At 42.6% G+C, this 20,394-nt stretch overlaps 1 protein-coding gene across 2 annotated transcripts in view; it reads left to right on the forward strand.

The window, feature by feature from the left end:
* slc27a4 (solute carrier family 27 member 4) overlaps window positions 1-20,394 on the forward strand; it is a 62,153-nt gene that overhangs the window by 14,597 nt on the left and 27,162 nt on the right. For both annotated transcript variants that reach the window (XM_084325224.1, XM_084325223.1), the window contains exons 2-3: window positions 9,624-9,785; window positions 19,242-19,452. In XM_084325224.1, coding sequence (XP_084181350.1) covers window positions 9,625-9,785; window positions 19,242-19,452 — 372 coding nt within the window. In that variant the 5' untranslated portion in view covers window position 9,624. The remainder of the gene's footprint in view (window positions 1-9,623; window positions 9,786-19,241; window positions 19,453-20,394) is intronic.

Consider the following 20,394-nt stretch of genomic DNA (forward strand, 5'->3'; position numbering starts at 1 on the left):
ATAATATATACACTACCAAAAATGGTTTTCTTACTCTCTTATGTGGAGATTTGTTAAGAATGTTTTATTTTTTTATCTACTTTTATCTCCCATTTTCTATTTTTCTCCCATCCCAATTTCGTATTGTCCAATTCTACCCTCCCCTGTCTCGAACGCTGTTAGGCCATGCCTCCCACAGGCCGGCTGCAATGTGGACGAAGCCTTGCATCACGTGTCCCCTCCGGTACACGAGGAGGCAGCCGTCGCATCTTTTCACCTGCACAGCGCGATCTCTCAGCGGCGAGGGTCTGCGTGGGAGGGTCACGCCGCCCTCGTTGCTTCCTGATTCTGCTGCGCAGGCGCACCAACCGACCTGTAGAAGTCGCTGTCCACAACGTCCGATCCCCACCCACCAGCTTCCCACCCCTAACACTGCCAATTGCGTTAGTATGAACTAGGCTTGGGCGGTATAATTTTTTTCATACCGTCATACCTTGCTGACATAATACCCCGGTATACGGTATATGACGGTATGACTTTCATTTTCATCAGCGGGGTTATCACCATACATAACGCTTATATTGAAACACGTTGACACGCCGTTCTTTCAACCTAAAAGTGCACTTTCTTCAACCTCAAACCTAAATTCCTTAGAAACCCGTGTTACCAAGTAAACAAATCTCAGAACGGTAGCCAGTTAGCAGGTATCAACGTTAGCTCCCGGAACGGTAGCCAGTTAGTTAGCACCATCCAGGTATCAACGTTAGCTCCCGGAACGGTAGACAGTTAGTTCGCACCATCCAGGTATCAACGTTAGCTCCCGGAACGGTAGCCAGTTAGCCCGTACCATCCAGGTATCAACGTTAGCTCCCGGAACGGTAGCCAGTTAGCCCGCACCATCCAGGTATCAACGTTAGCTCCCAGAACGATAGCCACGTAACCCTCTGCTGGCGCGTGCTGTGCACTACAATCAACTCTGTGTCAGTGTAATAGCAGTCTGTGACATCACGGTATTGAGAATCATACCGGCGGGATCTCGAAATATCCTGGTATATACCGTAATACCGTCATACCGCCCAAGCCTAGTATGAACGACCAGCCAAGCTGGTAGCAATGCCGAGAGCTGGGCTCGAACCCAGCATCTCCTGCATTAGTGGCGAGCGCCTTTCCCACTGCGCCACTTAGGGGTTGTTAAGAATGTTAAGAATTGTATTTTTTTTGCCGGTTTCCGCTCAGGTCGGATGGCTGCGTGATCTTTCGAGCTCCGCGACTTCACATTAATCATTATAACAACGTTAATTTCACACCATACGCTCATAGCACACATCGTAAGGATGTCCAAACAAATACAGAACCCGACTGGAACGTTAAATGAGGAAGACAGAGATTCTATCAGAACTTTATTCCGTGTGGAACTTGAAGCTAACACGCTGAAGCTAACTAACAGATTGGACTCATTCCAAGCAGAGCTAGCAAGCGTGAACACGCAGCTCTCGGGAATGGAAGAGGAGATAACCACGGTTAAGACTAACTTTGAGTCCAACTCCACCGATGTCTCAGCTATAAAAGACAAGATGCTTATTTTTGAACAGAAGGTGGCCGACCTAGAGGACCGAAATAGAAGATGCAATATCCGAGTCTACGGCTTACCTGAAAGAGTCGAGGGTGATGCACCGATTCAATACCTGGAACGGATGATTCCCAAGTGGTTCCCGTCCATCAACCCTCCGGAGATTGAACGTGCCCACAGAATCTTCAGAAACGGTCCCCCGGAGAAGGGTGAACGTCCCCGCGCCTTCATATTCTGCTGCCTGCGTTTCACTGCACACCAGGCTCTTCTTCGAGAGGCCAGGAAGCACCCTCCAACCGTGGGTAACCACTAGGGGTGGGAATCACCAGAGACCTCACGATACGATACTATCGCGATACTTGCGTCACGATACGATAGTATCACGATACTAAATATATCGCGATACGCTGAGTATTGCGGAATTTATTTTTAATTTTTTGGATCAAATTTTTTTTAACTTTGTCAACATGTTTTATCTAATAAAATAAAGTTCAGTCTGTTCATCTCACTTCAATCATTTTTATTGCAGAACATGGTATTTTCTCAAGCAGACAGATGTAAACACTGTAATCTGTGTTGCATGTACCTGACAAACTGAACTGTTTGTATTACAGTCATATTCCAACTTAACTGAATGCACATGTGTGTGTGTGGACTACTGTACTATTACAGGTATTGAAATGAACAATGCAACTTCCTTATACATATTTTTTATGAATAATTAAATATCGATACTTGGCGTCCCTGAATCGATACAGTATCGCCACGCAAAGTATCGCGATACTACTACGTATCGATTTTTTCCCCCACCCCTAGTAACCACCCCTCAGACTTCAGTGATTACACCGCCAAACATCGCAGAGCCTTCTCTCAGGCGATGGGCTACACTCGTGAAAAGGGCATCGAAGTTTTCCTACTCTACCCAGCAACCTTGAAAGTCAAGATGGGCCACGGAGTTGTTACTTGCAACCGCCTGTTCACCTCGCCGGCCGAGGCGGAGCGCTTCCTACGGCGCGGCATGGTGGCCTCCCCGGCCGAGGGGGACGAGACTACGGGCATCGGGGAATAACAGGCGCCGGAGCCTGAGTGTGCTAAGTACGAAGCGTGCTTATTTTCACTATCGTTACCACTCGCCTACCGCAGCTTTTCGGACCAACAGAGCGGTAACGCTCAAGGTTTATCTCCGCTGTATTATCTCAGCAACGGCTATGCATATTGACTATTTTCAAGTATAACTCAGACGACCTGTATTTTTAACATCTCTGCTTTTTGTCGCCTTCACTTCACACTTAACCCTTTAATCGCCAAGGACGACTTTAGACGTCATTGCTCGCCATGCTTAATCTGCCAATGACGTCGTACAGCGTCTTTGAGATCAATATTTCAAAAATCTGTCATGGCAATCATATTTCACCCACGGAGACTTGAGACTTGCTGTTGATCTCCTCTCAACTCTCCAACGGTTCAAGACCGCCATCTGGTGGCCGATCGGTGAATCGCCAAAACCGGAAGTGAGCGGCCGGAAGTGGTGCTCACCCATATTTTGTCCGGCCACTCGCTATCGCTCGCGGGACTCCAGCTTGATACACTGGATAGCGATCCGTTGCCAATAACTCGATAAACATGATTTGGACGTATATAGTATTATACAACCTGGAAATGGATCGCATATATCAACATCCCATAATAGCGATCTTTCTGCTCCACGCTGATCACCCAACGGTCAGAGGAAGCTGCGGTGAGTTTCAGCGTGTTTGATTATTATTTTCAATACAAACTGCTCTGATCAATATATGACCCATACTACATAAATGATTTAACGTGGGCCACGGACTTATAACCCCCCCCCCCCTCCGGTCACCAGCAGATGATGAGGCATGATGTTTAGGACCTTGTACAATTGAAATTTTTTATCTGACGTCAATCGGTATCAAACTACATTTGATGATCTAATATATGTATTTATGGCTATAACTCACGTTCTGCAGAATGCTGCAGAAAACGATAAAAACATATTTATACTTTAGACCGTATTTTAGTATGAATATGTGAATGAAAAAGTAGAACGTTGCTACATCCTAAACGATAGATACTTGACGTTGAATGGGCCATAGTAATGTCAATTTAGCAATACAATTTAAAAAGTTATAGCCCTGCAAAGAAGGGGAACATCTCCATAGACAAATAGAGCTGGCAGAGGATGGTATAAGGATGGATATAAGCGTGGCAGAGAAAGGGTTAAGTAAAACATCAAACATTTATTTTTCTCTTTTATATAAATTTATATCTTGCAGCATATTTTAAGTTTTTCTTTCTTATATTAAAGTATATTTAGTTTTTAAGAATTGTAAAGGATAGGCAAAAATAAGCATGTGCTTCAGCCTATTCCTTTTTTCGGTCATTGCGTTTGGATTTTGTGTGTGAGCATACTTTGAATATGTACATTTGTGATTTTTTCTTACTTTCATTTTCCTTTTGAAAGTCCACACATGTGTGTTTTTGATTTATCTGTAAACAAAGACCGAAAATAAAACTATTCATCATCATGAACTTTAAACTTCGCATTGAACTGCGCATATACTTCTCTCTGTTACACGTTTTTGGTATGGTTAAGTTACATCAGAACGGTAACGCTCAAGGTTTATCTCCGCTGTATTATCTCAACAAAGGGTATGCATATTGACTATTTTCAAGTATAACTCAGACGTTCTGTGTTTTTAACGTCTCTGCTTTTTGTCGCCTTCACTTTAAACTTCGCATTGAACTGTGCATATACTTCTTCTCTCTGTTGAGCGAAGTGGGTTCTTTTTTCTAATTGTTACAATATACCATACAAGTTTCTGGTATGGTTAAGTTACATAATGTTGTTATGGTTGTTATGCTCGGTCATAGTGGCCAGCTGATGTTTGATCGATATCGGAAAAAGATTATGAGGGGGGAGGGAATGGGGGGGTGCGTTGCTTTTTGTTTTTCTTTTCATTCGACTCGCTCTATTTTATTTTTGTTTTTACGCTCATGCTCGGAACTCAATAGGACCTTAACGAGTGGATATGTGTCTGTTCTAATGCTCTACTCCAAACGAATTACATTCAATCATAGCCCTTTTAGACTATGGCTAATTTAAATATCTTGATCTGGAATACAGATCCTTAATTAACCTTAACCTTAATACACCACATAAACGCACAAGTGTATTAACTTTGCTAAAAGGGAAGGAAGTGGACCTTGCTTTACTGAGTGAAACGCACCTTTGAATGGCTGATAATGCAAGACTGGCAAATAGATTTTACCATAACATAAGTTCTTCTTTTAGCACCAAGTCCCGAGGGGTAGCCATAATAGCGAAGCGAAATTTGAATATTAAACTGTTACATGTGTGGTCTGATGCAGATGGTCGAATTACTATTGCTAAAATTGAATACTCTAACCGAAAAATTGCTCTGATCTCTGCATATGCCCCTAATTTATATGATGCTAACTTTTATACTGTACTCACTGCAGCTATGTTGGAACTACCTGATTACTCGTTTATAGTAGGAGCTGATTTTATTGCAGTATGGGATCCATTGATTGATGAATCGAAACACACTGAATCCTTTGATCAGAAACAAGCTACCACAGCCCTACAGGCCTGGTCCAAGGACACAGGCGTAATTGATATGTGGCGCTCGCTCAACCCATCCATGAGAGATTACTCTTTTTTCTCTTCGAGACATAAGACCTTTTCCAGAATTGATTATGTTTTTTCTTCCCCGCGTCTCTTTGATAGCTTTGATGTTGACTTAATGCCCATTGCACTTTCAGAGCACAAAGGTATCCTTCTCAAGGGTTGTCTCAGTAAAATAACATCCCATGCCCCTAGATGGCGCTTTAACTCAACGCTGCTGAAAAATGGAGAGTTTAACCTGCAATTTAAAGAGAAGCTCACTGAATTCCTGCAGTTTAATGCTGGCTTGGTACAAGATCCCAGAATTCTATGGTATTCAGTTAAGGGTTTTATTAGAAGTAACACTACTCTCTTTGCATCTAATCTCCGCAAGGGACGTCTCTCCAAGCTGGAGGATCTGGAAAAGCTTCAAGCCATGTTGATCTCTTCCTTGCAGCACAACTGCTCTAATCGACTGGAGCTTAAAATTAAGGTGGTGAAAAAAGAGATTAACTCTATTTTAAGACAACAATCTGAATTTCAAATGCACAGAACAAGACAGCACTACTACTTTCACGGCTCCAGGCCTAGCCACCTACTAGCTATGAAGATACGAGCCAGTGAACAATTTGCTGATATCCCTTCCATTAAGAACCAACAGGGGGAGGTAACCACCAACCCCAAAAAGATTAATGATACATTTCGCTCTTTTTTATTCCAACCTGTACAAGTCAGAAGTGGTCTTTTATCATACTAAGCTGGAGGACTTTCTTAATCAAATCAACTTACCACAGGTCTCAGAAGATGACGCTAAGCGGTTAGCTGCACCTATCACACTAGATAAGCTTAGGGAGGCGATTGCTGATATGCAATGGGGCAAGGCTCCCGGTTGGGACGGCATTCCACCGGAACTTTATCTTGCTTTCTGGGCTGTACTCGGTCCCTTATCTTTCAATGATTTTACACTCAGTCGAAGAGGGCAATTTTTCCAGAGATTTCAATATGGTGCTTATATGGATTCTCACTTATCTTGATGTGATCTAATTGGAGATATCCACTGCACGTGTTATAGGGGTTAATGAGTCTAATATTGCGATATGGGTGGCTGCTGCTGCAAAGCTAAAAGAGCGCATATAGCTCTCGATTACTGAATATTATAATATTATGTATGTAACTCATGTTAAGGTCCTGGGGTGGGTGTGGGGGGGGGGGGGGGGGGGGGGGAGAGCGAGTGCCCATGTCTACTTGTTTTTTTGTTGTGTCTTTTGTATATTTATTTATGTATATGTTGTGGGATCACTGCACTGTGAGCCGGACCATCAAGACCACCTTATTTTATTATTTTATATTTTATCATTTCTATTTTACCTTGTTGCTATGTGGGTGGGGTATTTTGGGCCCTTGGCTGTGGGTCTGATGGTCGCGGGCTCGGACTGGGGGGGGGCCCTGGGGTCTCGGCGAGTCGTGGTGTTAAAGAGGCATGATGCTTTGATTCGCTGGGGCGCCGGACTCGTGGTGGGGATCGTGGCTGCCGTGTCTGGAGTTGGCGGGGGCTCAAGATGTTCACTATATAGTATTAGGGCTGACCCCTATTAGTTGATTAGTTGACTAATCGGTTGAAAGGAGCCGTAGTCGACTGGCCAACCTCTTAGTCGAATATATATAAAAATATATATATATATATTTATAATATTTTTTTTTATTTTTAGTTTTTTTATCATTCTTTTCAAAAGAAAAGAGGCCTAGAAGCATGGCTAACGCTAATGGCACACATACCAGAGGCTAACTGCCTACGAAAACAGGCACAGAGGCACTGAAAGAGGATTTCACCCATCTAATGAACACACTAGACTAGACAAATATCTAGATGTATCCATCAGTGGACCAATTGCATGCTTTTGCAGAGGAAAAGAAGCCTTCAGTCGACTCCTTCAGACATTAAGCACCCCCCACAGCCCAAATGGAATTATAAAAAAATAATTAAAAATGTAAAGATATTTTATTTATTTTTATTTTTAGTCGACCAATAGTCGACTAACGGCAAATTTTGGCCAATCATAGTCGACCATCCAAATCCTTAGTCGGGGACAGCCCTATATAGTATATATATTTGTTTTTCTTTTTTCCTGTTCCTTCCTTTGTATATTTAGTTTGTACTATAACTATTTCATTTGTATTCATTGAATTATTAGGTGTCTTTGTCATTATGGTTATTATTATTATTATTATTATTATTATTATTATTATTATTATTATTATTATTATTATTATTATTATTATTATTATTATTATTATTATTATTATTATTATTATTATTATTATTATTATTGTTGCTGTGTCTGTCCGGTGATGTCTTGTTTGTTATTGTGGTAATTATTGTGCTGTGTTTTGTTTCATGTAAAAAAAAAGATAAAAAAATAAAATTATTTATTTTTTAGTGTAGGTGTACTACCATAAACAAGACAAATCATTCAATGCATAAAGCGACTGCGTCATTCTTTTAGTCATGGTGACATTGGAACAGTGTCACCACTATGCTGTGTTATTTGTTCGTCACCTCATCAGAATGTGAGTTGTTGTTTGACCCTGCGCTGTGATGGCCATGTCAAATGTATTTACATTTATTTTAATGTATTTTATTTATTAAGAAGCTGCATCTAGGCTACATCAACAATTATAAATATGATAATTTATTTATTTATTTTCAAGACCCCCGACATCATCTCGCAACCCCCTTGGGTTGAGACCCACTGCTATAGATATTTTGAGCTCCGAGCCTTGACATTTAGCCTTTATCCTATTTTCACACTAGCGCTCGTCTCCCTATGCTTTCTCTTTTGTTGTTGTTGTTCTTAGCTCTATTCTATTTAAATATTTCAAAAAATTTACCCCAGTTGCTATTGCATGTACATATTTATGTTTTATTACACGTATATGTTCATACATACCAACTATTTTGCCTGTTTAATTCTCCACCCATCGATCATCCATAGCAACACTACTATCACCGACATCCAGGAAGGGGGATCCCCCCTTGAACGGCCCTTCTAAGGTTTCTCTCCTCCACATTGCCTGTGGGGATTTTTTCCTATTGCTAGGTTTTTTGTGAGTTTTTCCTTACCTTCGCTGGGGTATGTCTGGGAGTGTTGTTTTGGATGTCATGATGGGTATTTTGTTCTTGATGTTTGTTCTTGTTTAAAGAAGACTTGTCCAGCCCATGGGGACATTAATGTGTGATTGCGGACTTTACAAATACATCCGATTTGTTTTATAGACAGCAGTGGCTTGTCTGTAGTGTTGTTGCTCCCTCCTCGGCAGCAGGTGGTTTCTGTCATCCTTCCTTACTTAATTTCCTATTCACAATATAACCATCTACATTTCAGGGTTCATATGCAGGTCGAGAGTCTGGAGAAGTACAGAAAAGGTTTTTAATCATTTGTATTTGGAAGATTGGCAGTTGCACTGAAAAAGAAAGGAAATAGCCTATTGTTGTTGGGTTCTGACACACGGGACATGTTCTCAGTCATTTTAGACTCTCTGACATTTCATATAATGATGTTTATTGTGAAAATAGTCAACCTAGTTGATGGTTGAAACTTAAAGGGCCTGCCACTACCAGCTCCATGCATAGGAGCCCTGATGTCATATCTGTGTAGATGTATCAGGTTTCTTGCACTCTTTGTCTTGATGTTGATGATATAAGCTTCCCCTGTCACCTGGATCTCCTGTCCTACTGTATATCTATTTTAATTAATTTATCTCATTCACTGTATCTCCCATAGGATAATGTGGCCCACATGATGTAATGTACAGCTCCACTGTTTGTGCTGAGGTTGCTGGTAGGACCACCTTGTTACGAGGCAATACTGTACTTACCTGCCTCGCTGATCTCCTTCTGTTCTGAGATGATAACTTCATCTGTCTGTAGCCTGATGCCATCCACCCTCATCTATAATATCAATCTCTCTATTTATATGTCTGACTCTGGATGTGTATCAGTTCTCAGGAGGATGTGTCTGGTGTATTGTACTACCTTACTTTGTCTGTGAGATATAGTGCTACTTTACTGTTGATCTACAACAAGGCATATTGTACAACCTTACTGTTTGTCTGTGAGGCATATTGTACAACTTTACTGTTTGTCTGTGAGGCATATTGTACAACTTTACTGTTTGTCTGTGAGGCATATTGTACAACTTTACTGTTTGTCTGTGAGGCATATTGTACAACTTTACTGTTTGTCTGTGAGGCATATTGTACAAGCCTACTGATTGTCCGTGAGGCATTACTGATTTGAGAGGAGGAGAAAAAGAGAAAAGGGTCATTTTATACTAGATGTCAGCAGCGGCTTGTATTTTCACCCCACGGCCTTCTTTGAGCTGAAATGTGTCTATAATCTACTTCGACGTGTCCTCTGTTCTGTTTCAGGATGATGCGCCTGGCATGTTGCACAGCCCTACTGTTTGTCCTGAGGTTGCTGGTAGGACTGCCTTGGTACCAGGTGCTGCCTGCCACCGCCATCTTCTACCTCGGAGCCGGAGGATGGACATTCCTACAGATTTTCGCCAAAACAGTCGGCAGAGATGTACAGTACGTATATAGGGAGGTTTTCAGCAGCTCTATGCTGCTTTTAACTTCCATAGCTCCTTTTGGGAAGAACAAATCGCTCTATTAGGGTGATTTTGGAGATTGGGTTGAATGAGTTGTTTAACCTCATAGCGGGCACCGGGACGCGTGTGGCTTTTTCCAAATCCAACAGTGCAAAAATGCGGAAGCATTCGTCACCGCACGCCACTACGGTAAAGCGCCTTTCTTTTCAGGCCCGCTTTGGGAGCTGTCGCGCGGAAATAGGCTGTCTATTGCCATTCTCTTTGACAAACTCTAACCTTAACCAGCTCCTTAACAGCGCCTAAACTTAACCGTTCTAACCTTAACCAACTCCGAAACAATGCCTAACCTTAACCATAACCTTAACCATGCCTAACCTTAACCATAGAAAGAATATTGCCATTCTCTTTGACAAACTCTAACCTTAACCAGCTCCTTAACAGCGCCTAAACTTAACCGTTCTAACCTTAACCAACTCCGAAACAATGCCTAACCTTAACCTTAACCTTAACCATGCCTAACCTTAACCGGCGAAAGAATACACGTTAAAAAAAAATCACGTTAAAAAAAATATATTTGACGGGATTCGAACTCACCAGCAACTAGCTGTAGGATCCACAGCCATGGCGTCTTGCCAATTGAGCTATTTCTGGATACTGAATTTGGGGCGGTGACTTATATATATTGTTAAGGCGGGATCTCATGCGCATGCGCGAGCACCTCGCGAGCACGCCGGCGCACGCACGCACCTGAGCGAGCACGCCGCCGCTGGGCGCTGCGTGAAGGAAAATGAAAGGCGCATTACCGCACGCCACTACGGTACCTCCGGTGACGAATGCGGAAGCATTTTTGCACAGTTGGATTTGGAAAAAGCAAAAGGCCACCGGCGTGAATACGCAGGTCACGGCACTTAGCGAGCGTCTACCGGCTCGGGGCTGCATTTTTCGCTGAACATGTAATATACCGTTCATAAGATCTATTGGTTGCTGGTTGAACGCCACCTCACTCGACCAAATCTGTGCCTCTGTTCTCAAGTTACATGACGATATATCAGGCGAGCATCTTTTTACGCACTGCGCATCATGATGACCACCCCGGACTCTATACGCTACAGAACTGACCAATCACAGCTGATGGCGAAGATTATTGGTCAGTGTTGTAGCCAGTGGTGCAGTCGTAATATGGGAACTGCCCAAACGCCACGTGCACGCACGCTCCCGCGCACGCGCATACATGTTCCCTCGGTTGCGCACAGAACAGATGATTATTATGCATAACAATGTTTTAAATGTAATTGTATTTACAATTTCTTTAATTGAATTAACTTAAACTAGAAAAGTAAATACAAACTAAATTAAGAATGTAACTTAGAGTTAGTTTACAGAAGTACAGTTTCCTTCAGACTGAAGCACAACTTGTCTCATCCTTCCAGTCGGGACCACAGATCAAGCAACCCCCCACCAATTGGTAGCCTACAGGGCTTGTATTTTGGTTTGGCTCTTCTCGTTGTTATGCTATCGGTATCCTATTATTATGCAAAGTCTAGGTGATAAGTGCCGGCCGGGTACTTGCCGCACGGCGCGATGAGTCCAGTGACAATTGTGAGCGCATTTTTGTGTGCGCGCGTGCACATTATTGCGCGCACTTCTGCCTCAGTGACCTACTACAACGGTGTGTAACCGCGTGTGTGCACGACTGCATCGCTGGTTGTAGCCAACAAGGGTACACTTCCAACGATGCAAAATATAGAAAGTAGATGAAAGTTGACGAGCGAAAACGAGAAGTAAATCAGATTTCAGAACGCACAGATGAGGAAATGGATTTTGGAAAGCTTTTTCTTTTACGTCAGTTTTACTAAAACGTCTCTCAAAGACCCATTTCTGAACAGATATTTATCAAAGTTGGACCTGTACTACATAAGACTTCAGGCTATGGGACTGCTGTGTTTTCCAGCTCATACCTCTATGCTGGAATATTGGAATATGGAATCTTGCAACCACTAAAGAAAAATGTGAAAAGTTCAACTCAAGTTCAGTTACTCTATTTCATTAGCACTAAAAGTGATTTCCCTTTTTTGCATTAGTAACTTCAGAATGTTATCTTTCAAAAGAGACCAGGCTCATGCATGTGCTATAAGTATAAAGCTAAGTTTTGCAAAAAAGTATGCAGTCCTCAAGTTCAAGTAAAAAAAATTGCCACTTTTCTGCCTGCCTGTTAACCCTTTCACTGCCTCACGACAGCAGGTTAACCCTTTCACTGCGACAATACACAGAAGGTTAACCCTTTCATTGCCACACGACAGCAGTTACTCGTCGTTAGTGTGATAGTAAAGGGTTAACCTTCTGTAGTGCGGCAGTGAAAGGGTTAAGAGGTTAATACTCTGGTTTACACATCATGACACCATTTTATTCAGATAATACTTTTATCAAGTCTATGTCCCAAAGTCTAACATGATGTATAATAAAATAATCCACGTTGCTCACCCTAAAATAATGTATCTTTGTGATTATAGTCTTTTAACATTAAACTCACAAACATTGTGATAATGATGCTGAAACTTTATATTGTGCAGCCCTACTGCAGACCATTTACTTGATTCATCACCTGCCATAAGATGATACGATGATAAAATGTTATTTATTTTTATTAATCCCCTTGGGGAATTCCAGGTGTCATAACAGGGTGATTGAGATTATATATATCAACTCGTAAAGAACAAGATAAAAAAAAATAATAATAATGGTGACAGTCTGGTCAGCCGGACAGGTAAGAGATATGTATACTCTTATTGATTAATAATAACACAACGTGTCAGAGTCCATGCAGGGTTCAGTAAAAGTCAGTTCTCACATTATCCATCCGTTGACCAGGTCAGTCCTTGCTCACTGTTGTGGAGCCTGGTGGCTATTGGCACAAAGGACTGATCGTGTGAGACTCTGATGAGTCTGTGGCTGAACGTGCTCCTCATCTTGACTAGCTCCTCATAGAGAGTGGGAGGGGTTCTCCAGGATAGCTTCCAGCTTCTTTCCATCCTCCTCTCTGCCATCATCTCTGAGAGGCCGTGTGTGTGTGTGTGTGTGTGTGTGTGTGTGTGTGTGTGTGTGTGTGTGTGTGTGTGTGTGTGTGTGTGTGTGTGTGTGTGTGTGTGTGTGTGTGTGTGTGTGTGTGTGTGTGTGTGTGTGTGTGTGTGTGTGTGTGTGTGTGTGTGTGTGTGTGTGTGTGTGTGTGTGTGTGTGTGTGTGTGTGTGTGTGTGTGTGTGTGTGTGTGTGTGTGTGTGTGTGTGTGTGTGTGTGTGTGTGTGTGTGTGTGTGTGTGTGTGTGTGTGTGTGTGTGTGTGTGTGTGTGTGTGTGTGCGTGCGTGCGTGCGTGCGTGCGTGCGTGCGTGCGTGCGTGCGTGCGTGCGTGCGTGCGTGCGTGCTTGCGTGCGTGCGTGCGTGTGCTTGTTTTCTATGTCAAAGTAGAAGGCTTGAGCATCCTTAATATCTTATTTTATACAGTATAAGTGTGTGCATCCTGCAAGACTTTGCCAAGGATGTTGGCAGCAACCTACAGTAGTGTGAGAAGGAGAGTGTCTGTGTGTCTATGTAATGTAAGGTTTAGGATTTTAGTAATAATGTAACTTCACACAAATTGCAACAAAATATATTTTACTTGTATCGTACCCCTCAAGATATCCTCCTTGACATACAACTATTTATACTCTAACAGGGATTTTTTTTTTCTACATGCCTTCGTTCGTGCGCTATCCTATGCTAAAAATCGTTATGATGGGGTTCAGTAAAATAGACGTTACCTTTGTCAGCAGGTCCACCAAAAATTACGATAGATGGAACGTCACCATTTGTCCTCTTCATAATGATCTCCAATAGTTCGCTCTAGGCGATCGCCATTGCCGAACGTTAGCTGGCTGTAGCCTGGGGTGCACTGCTGCTCACAACTCGGCGACATATGATGTTACCTACGAATCTAATGCTAATCCCATTATTTTGGGAAAGAAACATGCAGGTTTTGCATGCAGTACAAATGTGTTATTTTAGTCTATTCTAGAAATGGTATATTTGACTATTTCTGCATACTGGAGTCTCTAAACATCCTTGGAATTACATGAATTGGGTCTGACTGGAAAGCCGAGACTATTGTGGATGTAACGAGCCCTACAGTATTGTATTCATGTGTGATGAGGTTAGTTCCCATAGTAGGCATTCAATGTAGAAGTCCATTAGGATAATCGCAGCCTCATGAGGTTTTACAACCATAAAGAATTTGTGCTTTCAGAGAATGTATGTCTTTCCTAGGTTTATTGACACTAAGGGAGGCTTTCGGAGCAATTTCCAGAACAGAAGTGCTCCCCGTCCAATTGCAGAAATATGCAGTTATTGAAATGTCCAAATGTCAAAGGTTTTTTATATCAAATCACAGTATGAATTTTCTATGGTGTTTCTCAAGGTCTTGGTGTCTAAATGTGGTATTTTGGAGGGATTCTTGACCATGTTTATCAATAAAAGAAATTTGCACCAAATCTGTGTAACAAATGGCATCAACCAGGGCCGTCGTGTGTAATGCTTTTGCCTGGGACAAAATTATCCCACGGGCGCCCCTCAAATGAAGGTAATTATTTACGGGACGGTCAGACAGACAATCGTCTCAGAAGCTGCCAGTAATGCCTCCCTATATGGTCATGTTGAATCTTGCTTTACTGCAAAGGTGTAATTTATTAAATGTAACCAAATTTTTACTTTATATATCCTATCATTATCTTTGCATTACATGAAAAACCATGTTTAACCACCTCTCTGACTCCACACCATCATAATACAAATAAAAAGTAACACAGTAACTTTTCAATGAGCTACATTTTACTTTGATTTAAGCAGATTTGTACACACACAAATGTAATCAAAGTAACAGTACTTTTGCTTGAGTAGGATATTTTTGACCCTCTGGTGTACGATGCCACTAGCCTTGGTGACCTGTGTACAGAGTGTGCAGCCTGGCCCTGAAGTGACATGTGCTGCATATTGAATGTGTGGAAGACCTCATCATAACACCAACACACTGTGCTATTTATAGACCCCTGGTGATGCTGTCCGTCCCTACAGCCTCTTAATGTTGTCTCTGCTGTGTCAACGTCTTTTCACCTGCATTATACAATTACAAAGAGGTTTTATAACATAAGATGAGATGTTCCTTTTATTATTCCAGTATAATAATTATTTAATAATTCAGGGGTCGTGGCAGCACAGGGGAGGTGGATGGGAGGTACAGGCAGGGTAATAGAAATAGAAATATATGATAATTATCGTATAGAAGAAATCAGTGATGTACCTGAACGCGTTCAATGAACGATCGTTCATGAACGCGTTCATATTTTGGGCGAACGTGAACTGAACGTTCTGTATTTCCGCTAGATGAACGTAATTGAGAACGCGTTCATTCTCAGCGCTGTATAACGGCGTTCAAAAGTGCGTTCATTCTCAGCACTGTATCATAACGGCGTTCAAAAGTGTGCCAGATTTCATATGCCTTTCAGCCGAAAACCCAGTTAAAACACACCGTAAACAGGCTTCAAAATAATGCGGAAAACCACCCAATCTGGCAACAGCAAGCTGCCTGTGATGCGTACGCTGCCTGTCACCCCTGGCTGTTGCACTAAAATATACGTCATCAGACTCCTCACAACAAGAACACTCGCTCAGAGTCAGACTCTATGGCGTCGGCGTATGAGCATTTAAAATAATTTTATGTTAAAGTCAGTAAATGTTTTGCACTTTGACTATTGAACTTTGAGGTACAACCTTAGTTTCATACCTCAGCCTGGTTCCTACCTTGTGTTGTGTTAGTACAGAGTTATGTCGGCACATGTTTATATGTTATATGTTTGCACAATGACTACTTTCACTTTTGGTACTTTAAGTATATTTATATTATTATACTTAATAAAGATCATTCAAGCAGCACGTTTTTCCTCATGTTTTTGAAAATATACTGTAGAGATGAAAGCTGCAGCTGCTACTAGTGTGGACTGAATGGGCGGCAGCAAAGTGTTATGGAAATGCCAGTATTCTGATTGCTGTCTGTGGTTCTATATGGGTTGTGGGAATAAATTTGACAAATAATAGCTTGCAGCAACGTATTTAAAAAATAACTATAAACTATAAATTAGTTCATTTTTGAAACCATGAACTTTAGTTCAACATTTTGAATTATGAACTATGAACTGAACTAGTTCATTTAAAAATGTGTGAACTGTGAACTGAACTAGTTCATGTAGAAAGTGAACTTTCCCAACACTGGAAGAAATATACAAGATAGAGGTACAAAAAATAATAAAGTAGAGGGACTGGTGAGACATGTGTATACTCTATCAATAATAATAACACAATGAGCCTATGTACAGCCCCCCTGGTATCATAAACTGTACAGATGTTATCCTAAATCTAAATGTGCTGATTATGTGCAGATTATATACAGTATAGCTAACTATGTTTAATCTGTACAATGTCCAAAACTCCACAATGTGAACTAAGGCTGTGACATAATGGACTGCATTTATAAATGGACTGCATTTACAACTCATGCCTCACATCCACACGCCCATGGCAGGGGGGGCAACCATGCCAAGAGGCTGCTTATCAGGAGCAGCGCTGGGTTAAGTGTCTGGCTCAAGGACACGTCGACCCGCTGCCGGGAGGAGCCGGGTTATTGACTGGGGCCCTTCTGATAAGCAGACGAGTGCTCCACCACACGTGACATGCAGACTTTGACTCATGGATCAACCCAATCCTCTTGTGTCGAAACATTTCATGACCCCAAAGTCCACCTCCTACCTTTTTGAAAAGTGTTATATCTATAATTGTTTAACAACTGGTACTGATATGCTCTTTGCTATTGGCTCCGCTATGGAGTTACATAATCCATGGGGTACTTAAACGTTTTCAGTAATGAAATACAATTGTACCTAGTGAACATTGAAACATTGTAGTATGCTACTGATGTCATGTGGGAATGAAGCACAATTGCTGTCTGTGGTTCTATATGGGTTGTGGGAATAAATTCCGCAACGGATTTAGTCGGATTTCGGTTTCCGGGTTGGCCTGATTGGCCACTACGCCCACGTGACCCTACGCTAGCACGCCCCCCTTACCCCGCTTACGCCTGAGAGTCACACACAGCTAGCGCTAACAGCACTATTGCTCCGTGATCATAGCCATCCATCTCTAAAGCTAACCACTAGTTGGCCGGCATGAGTGCCCGATTTGGGGTGGTTCTCTCCTCTTTGTGTGTCTTTGTCCTTGCGGGTGTTCTGCCGGGGGAGCTTGTGGACGCGACAATAGTGGTGGTTGTAGGGTGTTTGAGCTTGTAGCGTTAGTTAGCTCATAGCTATCGTTAGCTTCTAACGGTGTATACACAATATGTACAACGACACAATGATCAAACACCTTATAAATACTATTGTCATGTCCATAAGTTCCCTGGCAGAATACTTGTGAGGACGCGGGTATACAAGGAGGAGAGAACCATTTTAAATCGGGTATTCATGCTGGCTAACAAGCTGGGTGTCGGGATGTTGTTAGCACTTGAGCTTGTAGCGTTAGTTAGCTCATAGCTATCGTTAGCTTCTAAACGGTGTATACACAATATGTACAACGACACAATGATCAAACACCTTATAAATACTATTGTCATGTCCATAAGTTCCCTGGCAGAATACTTGTGAGGACGCGGGTATACAAGGAGGAGAGAACCATTTTAAATCGGGTATTCATGCTGGCTAACAAGCTGGGTGTCGGGATGTTGTTAGCACTTGAGCTTGTAGCGTTAGTTAGCTCATAGCTATCGTTAGCTTCTAAACGGTGTATACACAATATGTACAACGACACAATGATCAAACACCTTATAAATACTATTGTCATGTCCATAAGTTCCCTGGCAGAATACTTGTGAGGACAAGGGTATACAAGGAGGAGAGAAGCACAACAATAGCTACCAAGCTAAGCTACGTTAGCTTCTAACGGTGTATACACAATATGTACAACGACACAATGATTTACATTATTAGTACATATGGTAATGTGGTTGTGGCTTCTACAAATAGTGGTTTGCTTTAGAGATGGATGGCTATGATCACGGAGCAATAGTGCTGTTAGGTGCAAACAGATACAGCTTCATTCATCACTCGGCTAGTAGTAGCAAGGCTCTCTGCCTGCCACTAGCTGTGTGTGACTCTCAGGCGTAAGCGGGGTAAGGCGTGCGTGCTAGCGTAGGGTCACGTGGGCGTAGTGGCCAATCAGGCCAACCCGGAAACCGAAATCCGACTAAATCCGTTGCGGAAGCGATACACGCGACCAGCGGCCTCTGGCCCATTTCTGGTCCCATAGCTAAGAGACACTGGTGTCCAGTAAATGTAGGATGGGGTAGTGTGCATGTGAGGAGAAGAGTGTCTGTGTAATGTAGAGTTTAGGATAATGTTTTCAAGTCTTAAAGCGGCTACAAGGAGAACTTTCAATCAAATATATCATTGTCGTATTGGTTGTGATACTGTACCTTTGTATATAAAAAGGAAACGAATGAGATCGTCGCTGAAACAATTGGTAGCCTGATTCATGATAAGGTCAGATTTCCTATAAACCCAGACACTTCCTGCTTTGCCGTCAGCTTTAGCCCCATAACATAACGTTTTGATGAGAGCGAGGAAGCTGAGAAGCTTGCGGTGAATGTGAAGTTATTTTTGTTAAAGCATGTGATGTTTGGAAAGGCTTCCTTTGCGTAAATCTTGCCTTCAGGCAGAACTCCCGTGGTTCCGGCCCAGACGCACAATATCAATAGAATATAAAGAATATAGATTGGTTGCGGTATTTTAGTCTCATCGATCTCGACATGTTTCTGCAGTAATCCTGCTAAGGGATGCGTTCAGTAGAAAGCTATCTGGCTGCATGTTAGCCTAGCTTAGCACAATGAATGGAAGCGGACAGTGACTGGTAGCCATCGGGAGAGGTGTTAGTTGGACAATGCCTAGGCTACCCGTCACTGTCTGCTTCCATTCATTGTGCTAAGCTAGGCTAATGGGCAGCCAGATAGCGTTCTACTGAACGCACAGAGAGGAAACTGGTATCTATCTTCTTGTCTCTCTCTGGAGAAGACGATAAGTTAATTTCCCAAAATGTTGGCGTGTTCTTTTAAGGTGAAAAGCAAATAGGCCTCAGGTAGAGATGAACACAACGTTGAAGAGAGCAGTGCAAGTCAAAGATATGTCCCACAACCTTCATTCTAGATGCATCTAATTACTTGGAATTTGGTAAAGAACGACTGAGTTCGATATCACTACATCCCTAATAAAATTCGTGTAAAGTGCTTTGTCTTCTAGTACTAGAAAAGTGCAGAAATAATGAATGAATGAATTTTTCATCTCTCTCTCTCTCTCTCTCTCTCTCTCTCAGTGCGGCAGGCGTCCTGTTGCGGGTGAAGCTGAACGTCAGGCGCCACCTGAAAGAGAAGAACACTATCCCGCGGATCTTCGCTGAGACAGTGAAGCGCCATGGGGACAAGGCGGCTCTGATCTTCGAGGGGACGGGGGAGACGTGGAGCTTCAGGCAGCTGGACGAGTACTCCAACAGAGTGGCCAACATGCTGCTAGAGAGGGGCTTCCAGGTAGGGGAACGCACGATACCACTTTCTCCACTGCCGATACAGTCTTAAACGTTCTCATCCAATCCATCGTTGTTTCCTTTTCTTTCCCCCCCCCTTTATTTAACCAGGTAAAAATGCTTGAGATCGGGCGGCTGGGTGGCGCAGCGGACTAAGCGCTCGTCACCAACGCAAGAGACACTGGTATCGAATCCGGCTGTCAGCGTTGCCTCCGGCTTGGCCGGCCGTCATACTGGCTCGATTGGCAGAGTCAGCGGGAGGGAAGCCGGTGGGTGGGTCCGGGTCGTTGTAAACAGCGACTCCTACAGTTCAGTCGGGGCGCCTGCACAGCGAGGGAAGGATCTGGAGGGAGGTAGTGTGACCTTCCACATGTTACACTCTCCCAGTGAGAGTCCGCGCTGCCAGGTGAAAATAAGTGGTGGGCTGGGTACACATGTGTCGGAGGAAGCATGTGATAGTCTCCGCCCTCCCAGACCGACGGTAGGGGGTAGAGTGCGCAATGACCAGGAAGGGGATTGGGAATTGGCATAATGACTAACATTGGGAGGGGAGAAAAACGGAAAAAGAAAGGGGGGAAAAGAGAATTAAAAAAAAATTAAATGTTTGAGATCAAGGATCTCTTTTACGAGCTAGACCGTATTGAACAATACAAACAATACAAACATGATGTTTCTCCATGTTTCTCCATTAGAGAGATCTAACATTAGATTAGATTCAAATGTATTGTCCTCGTACTACAGCACAAGTACAGTGCAACAAAGAGAAGTTGGCATCTAACCAGAGTGCAACGGTTGCTTCTGTGTGTGAAAGATTAAGTAAATCAAGTCCCTTTGCTTTAATCTCTTGCCATGTTACACATGGTTCTTATTGTCAGATTTTAGTACGGAGGGAGATTCTCTGATACCTGATATCCTGTTTTAGCCTGGTTTGCTGGGTCTGGCTATC

This window comes from Notolepis coatsorum (genome assembly GCF_963971535.1).
Source record: "Notolepis coatsorum genome assembly, chromosome: 11".
Taxonomy (NCBI): Eukaryota; Metazoa; Chordata; class Actinopteri; order Aulopiformes; family Paralepididae; genus Notolepis; species Notolepis coatsorum.